Consider the following 6105-nt stretch of genomic DNA (forward strand, 5'->3'; position numbering starts at 1 on the left):
ACCCTGAGTCTCTCCTGCTCCAGATTAAGCTGATTGCTTCTTGTTCTACATTCAATGGACATGGAGAACAATCAATCAACATCCTTTTTATAACAGCCTTTAATATATCTGAAGACCCATCAGGTCCCTGATCAGTCTTCTTTTCTCAAGAATATGAGCCAGACACCTATTAGTAATAACTGGCAAGGGGCAGAGAGGAGATGGAGAGCGGTTACAGGAAACTCCTGAGCCATGCCTCCTCTGCCACTATGGGCATGTCTACACTTACCTCCGGAGCAATCGATCCAGTAGGGGTTGATTTATCACGTCTAGTGAAGATGCGATAAATCGACCGCTGAGCACTCTCCCGTTGACTCCAGTACTCCACTGGAGCAAGAAGCTTAGGAGGAGGAGTTGACGGGGGAGCGTCAGCAGTCAGCCTACGGCAGTGACGACGCTGCGGTAAGTAGCTCTAAGTATGTCGACTTCAGCTACGCTATGTTCGTAGCTGAATTTGCGTAACTTAGACTGACTTAACTGCCCTCCCCCTTTCTCTCAGTGTAGACCAGGCCTATCTGTGCTACGGTGGCTACACTGATATTTACACTCACGCTAACTCGATGAGAACTAGTGTGAATATGCGTTCACAAGCAGGGAAATAACACCTCTAGCTCGAAGTGTAGAAATAATCTAAGTGTAGTACTTTACACTTGTCTGTATTGAATTTCATCTTATTTATTTCAGACCAGTTCTCCAATTTGTCAAGGTTATTTTGAATTCTAATCCTGCCCACCCAAGTGCCAGCACTCTCCCAGATTGGTGTCATCTGCAAATTTTAAAGCATACTCTCTACTCCATTATCCAAGTCATTAATGGAAATATTGACTAGCATCAGACTAAGGACAGACCCCTGCAGGGCCTGTTGTAACAAATGGGCCTTAAAATGTACTCTAATTTGTGGCGGTTCAGTGATGAGACAGAACACAGCTTTTTGCAAGCAGGCAGGCTGGTCAGCTGAGATGGGCGTTCTCTGCCCCCCCGCCTTCCACCTTCTCCTTTTATTATATTTCTCCCCCCTAAGCATTACACACTGCTACCGCAAAAAGATACACAAAGGAATGTATGACGTTGATTAATATACTTAGTTGCATCTTTTATATACTACAATCCTGGTTCTCAGGCCTTGAGCCCAGGCTAAGAAAGCCTCCCACAATTACTGTCCAAACAATCAAGTTCTCATGGTTCATATCTAGCCCTTGTCCTTGGATAGAGCAATGTGTGCATTGCTTCTACGAAACAGTCAGGGTGTGCCCCGCCTGCTTCTAGGTGGACTAGCTAAACATTAACCCTTCATCTCCCCGTTTTTTATTTATTAATATTTGGCCATCTCATGGTAGCCGTCAATTTGTTTTGTCATGCTATTTAACTCCCAGACAGACAAGGACATAACCTGGGGAGCTTTCCAGGGCAAAATTTTACAAAATCTTAACAAGGAAAGAATACATTGTACACAGCAGCAGCAAAAAATAAGCCCAATGATTACAAACACAAAATAACCAAAAGCTCAACATCTGCAATATAATCATCTAAAAGGGGTACACTTCTTTTAGGAAATAGCAGGCACAAAAGGCACACAATCATCACAGAATTAGCAGTGATTTGGGCGAGAATCGCCACAAACAAAGTCTCAGGAGTCTCTGGCTGTTGATCTGCTGCCAGTCTTCGTTGAGCCGCGGCGACCAATGCTTTTACTGCTCCCCATGTCACGGGCTGGCTTGGGACGCTACGCCTCCTCCGTTTCCGTCCCGTCGTTGTCGACTCGGGGGGCAACGCGGTCTCCTCCAAGGTCAGCTGAAACTCTGGTATGGGATTCGACAGTCCCTGATGCCATGCCATGTTGTTTAAGTGCCGGTCGCACACACCGAGCTGGAACCCACAACGGTCCTGCAGGGAGAGACACAGCAGCATATCCCCGACCCCAAGTGATTAGAGGTACTGGGCCCAGCCACTGTGGATCGGGCAGCTGACAGTAATAGACACGTGGTCTTTCCAGTACCTCAGATTTCTGAAAATGCCGATCCGCGGGGGTCTGCTGATCTGCATTCAGTGTTAAATTATTTAAAGTAAACAAGAGGATATGCATTTGTTGTTAAATGTCTCCTAAGGTTCGGAGACGCAGCTCCCCTTGTTTTAATTGTTTATCTAGCAAGGTTTGGAGTGTGCGATTGGCACGTTCAACAATGGCTTGGCCCGTGAAATTATAAGGGATTCCGTGTGTAAGATGGACGTCCCAGCGGGCACAAGAGGTGGGGAGGGCTGCAGAGCAGTAGGCTGGGGCATATCTGTTTTAATTTGGCAGGGGCGACCCATAACAAAAAGGCAGGCCAGCAAATGGTGAATAACTTTGTTAGTGGCTTCCCCACGTTGTGGGGAAGCCCAAAAAAAACCTTAAATAAGTATCAACGGAAACATGTAAAAACAAATAGGGGCGGAATTGTGGCACATGAGTAACATCCATCTGCCACAGCTGATTTGCTGCGGTACCTCGGGGGTTAACGGCATAAGAAAAAGTAGGAGCAGCAGCAGCACAGTGGGGGCAGGAACGAACAATGGAACGTGCATGATCAGCAGGAATGTGAAACTGCCGGGCCAAAACAGAGGCAGACTGATGAAAAAAGGCATGGCTTTCAATGGGGTCAGAAAAAAGGGAATTTACCTGACCACGCAACGCGCGACCGGCGCGTGCATTGCCCTCAGTGAGTGGCCCAGGCAGAGGGGTATGACTGCAAATATGAGCAACAAAATAAGGGAAATGACAAGTGGCAAAAAGGTGCTGCAAAAACAAAAACAGGCGAAGGAGGTCTGCATCAACCTGAGGGGTAATGAGGGCAAGGGGTAAATGATCAATTACCTAATAAACATAATAGGTATCCACAATTAAATTAAAGGGACAATCAGCAAAAGGTTGAAAGGCCAAAATAACAGCAGCTAATTCTGAGGGCAAAGGGGGATGGTAAAAAAAACCAATCTTTTAAATCTAACACACAAAGTTGATCGGTTTGAGGAATTAAATTTGGATTTGGTAAGCCAAATTGCAAGGGGCCCATAGGTTGGATGCGTTTATTTATTTCCCTTAAATCATGTAACAGTCGCCAAGCACCCGATTTTTTCTTAATAACGAACACAGGGGTGTTCCAGGGACTAGTGGAGATCTCCAGTCGCTGTGCTTGCAAATGCTGCTGCACAAGCGAATGAAGTGCTTTTAGCTTTTTTAGAGGGAGGGGCCACTGATCAATCCATACGGGCTCTAAGGATTGCCATACCAAGGGTAAGGCGGAGGGCACGGTGGGTGAGGGAGGGTTTTGGGCCATCAGATGTTAATATCGAGGGTGGTGTCTAACTTTGTAAGTAAATCACGGCCCCAAATATTGAGGTGGACAGGGAGCACAAAAGGGCGGATAGTAGCAAGGGTATGGCCTCCCGGTTTAGAGACCGTGACCCAAGACAAACTTTGGCGCCCGGGTTTACTACCCCCGATCCCCCACAATTCTTTAGAAGGAACCGTAGGCCAATTAACTGGCCACTCCAGATCACGAATCACCGTAACGTCAGCTCCAGTGTCCACCAGCCCTGTAAAAGGAACATCATCTAAGAGAAGTGTTAGCTGAGGCTTCGAGGGGCGGACTGACATTGTCAGAGCAACAAGTGGAGAAGACGCGCTGTGAGACGGCGAGTGAGACAACGTCGATCCAAAGCCGCCTCCGCCCCGAGTTCGATCCTCGGCAGCTGGCACCTGATAGGGGACTAAAATCAATTGTGCAATTGACCGTCCACGCGGGAGCGACTGTGGAAGATGAGTCCACACCTGAACCTTAATAATGCCAGTGTAATCAGCATCAATGACCCCTGGAATGACAAAAAAAGCCCTGTTTCCCAGCATGTGAGCGAGGGAGAACAAGACCTACAAAGCCGGCAGGGAGAGGTCCCGTCACCTGTGTAGGTATGGCACAGACCTCCCCTGGCAGCCGAAAGTCAGTGTCCTCCTGCATGATCAAATCAAGCCCTGCACTTCCAGCAGTCGCCGCCCTCATAGAGTCTACGGATTCCAAGGCAGAGGAGCGATTGCCTGAGTAGGAAACACCCCCGTTTGGCCCTGGGTTCGGGGGGGACCCGTCGCGCGGTTTCCCGGCCCGCTACGACACTGATTAGCCCAGTGATAACCTTTCCCACACTTGGGGCACTTCTTTGAGGGTCGGGCTGGTGCCTTAGATGAGTGGCACTCCCGCTGAAAATGACCCTCCTTACCACAGCGGTAACAACGCTTCCCCTCCTTCCCAGTTTTTCTGAGGGCGGCAGCCAGAACTCCAGCCTTGTGGGCTTGTGTGCCAATGTTCTGGCACGCCCGCAGCATGTCTGAGAGCTCTAAAATACCAGAGGCTTGTGCTGCCTGGAGAGCACGGCGGCAATCCTCGTTTGCATTTTCAACTGCCAATTTTAACAGGAGCTCGTGAGCTGCCTCAGTGTTATCCACCTGCCGGAGGATAGCCTCATGCAATCTGTTGGTAAAATCCAAAAAGGACTCTGAGGCACCCTGACGGATACTGACAAAGCTTTTGGTAGGCTTGCCTGAATCTGGGACCTTCTTGAAAGCATGCTGGGCATAGGTGGAAATAATGGGGAAGACAGCCTGAGGGAGTTGAGACTGCATCTGAATAGTAGCAAACGGGCCCTCCCCTGCCAATTGCTCATAAATGATACCGTGCGCTGCATGTACCTGAGCTTGGAGTTCTGCCGTCTGCCGATACTCACTAAGCCAAATAACATACTGACTAGGTGACAACATCATGCGCAGCAGCGTTTTCCAATCCTTAGGGATTAGGGAGTACCCAGTACCTATCCCTTCAACGAGACCACGCACAAAGGTGCTAGTCAGGCCAAACTCACGAATTGCTTTCCTCACCTCTCTAACCACCGAGTATGACAAAGTGGTCCAGGTGCCCACGGGGTTGCCCTGGTCATCATTCTGCCAGGTCACCGGGCAAACGGAGACCAGATCAGCCAGCTCCTCCGCTGTAAGATCTGATCGAGCTTTCGCTGCGTGAACCATTTGTTGCACCAGCGAAAGCTTCTGAGCAGATGCAGATGACCCTCCGGGGGGCCCCACGGGGGGAGGGTGATCACACACCGGCTCCGGTGGGGAAGGCCAGGGAGGCGGTGGTAATAGAGGCACTGGGGGCGAAGCAGGGGGAGGGATGGCTGCAGGAGCGGACGGGGGCGGCGGGATCGGCAGCCCCTCTGTTGGTGCTGGAGAGGGCCTTTCCGAGGCGACACTCTGTGTCGCATTGCCAGGAGGGGGGATGGCTGCAGGAGCAGACGGGCGTGATGAGATCACCAGCCTCGCGAGGGAGGGCCTGTCGGAGGCGACACGCTGTACCACATCGCGGCAGAGGTGCCAGCCATGTAAAGCCTGCACGGGCGCCCGAGGCTCTTTGTGCAATGTCTGGCCCAATCGCTCCCAGTCTGCTAGCTTAAGGCTTCCGGCTTCAGGATACCACGGGCACTTGGCACACACCTCCTGTAGCAGGAGAGTAAGTGCTCGAGCCGGGCAGTCATGCTGAGCCTTACGCAGCAAATACTGCAGCTCATTGCGGTGTTGCACTTGCAAAGCAGAGAGGGAGCTTCCCATACTTACCACAATGAAAAATACTCACCGGGATCCACGAAGCGGATGAGTGACGCATCTGAAACCCTTGCCGGGCGAGGTGAGTGCTGAGGGCCCCACGTTGGGCGCCAGTTGTGGCGGTTCAGTGATGAGACAGAACACAGCTTTTTGCAAGCAGGCAGGCTGGTCAGCTGAGATGGGCGTTCTCTGCCCCCCCGCCTTCCACCTTCTCCTTTTATTATATTTCTCCCCCCTAAGCATTACACACTGCTACCGCAAAAAGATACACAAAGGAATGTATGACGTTGATTAATATACTTAGTTGCATCTTTTATATACTACAATCCTGGTTCTCAGGCCTTGAGCCCAGGCTAAGAAAGCCTCCCACAATTACTGTCCAAACAATCAAGTTCTCATGGTTCATATCTAGCCCTTGTCCTTGGATAGAGCAATGTGTGCATTGC

General features: G+C 50.3%; 1 protein-coding gene across 1 annotated transcript; it reads right to left on the reverse strand.

The window, feature by feature from the left end:
- Window positions 1–967: 967 nt before the first annotated feature.
- Window positions 968–5684, reverse strand: LOC125632042 (uncharacterized). The gene is made up of 2 exons (XM_048839666.2): window positions 4940–5684; window positions 968–1923 (listed from the first exon to the last, which is right to left on the reverse strand). The coding sequence occupies exons 1-2, from the start codon at window positions 5663–5665 to the stop codon at window positions 1519–1521; spliced, it is 1131 nt and encodes a 376-aa protein (XP_048695623.2). The 5' UTR covers window positions 5666–5684; the 3' UTR covers window positions 968–1518.
- Window positions 5685–6105: the final 421 nt, after the last annotated feature.

The sequence above is a fragment of the Caretta caretta genome, chromosome 2, assembly GCF_965140235.1.
Source record: "Caretta caretta isolate rCarCar2 chromosome 2, rCarCar1.hap1, whole genome shotgun sequence".
NCBI lineage: Eukaryota > Metazoa > Chordata > Testudines > Cheloniidae > Caretta > Caretta caretta.

Excerpts from the sequence above, each read along its gene's own strand:
- LOC125632042 (XM_048839666.2), bottom strand. The coding sequence starts at position 5,665 with ATGGGAAGCTCCCTCTCTGCTTTGCAAGTGCAACACCGCAATGAGCTG. Across the intron at positions 1,924-4,939 it reads CATACTCGGTGGTTAGAGAG|GACCGTTGTGGGTTCCAGCT; the intron begins GTGAGGAAAGCA and ends CTCTCCCTGCAG.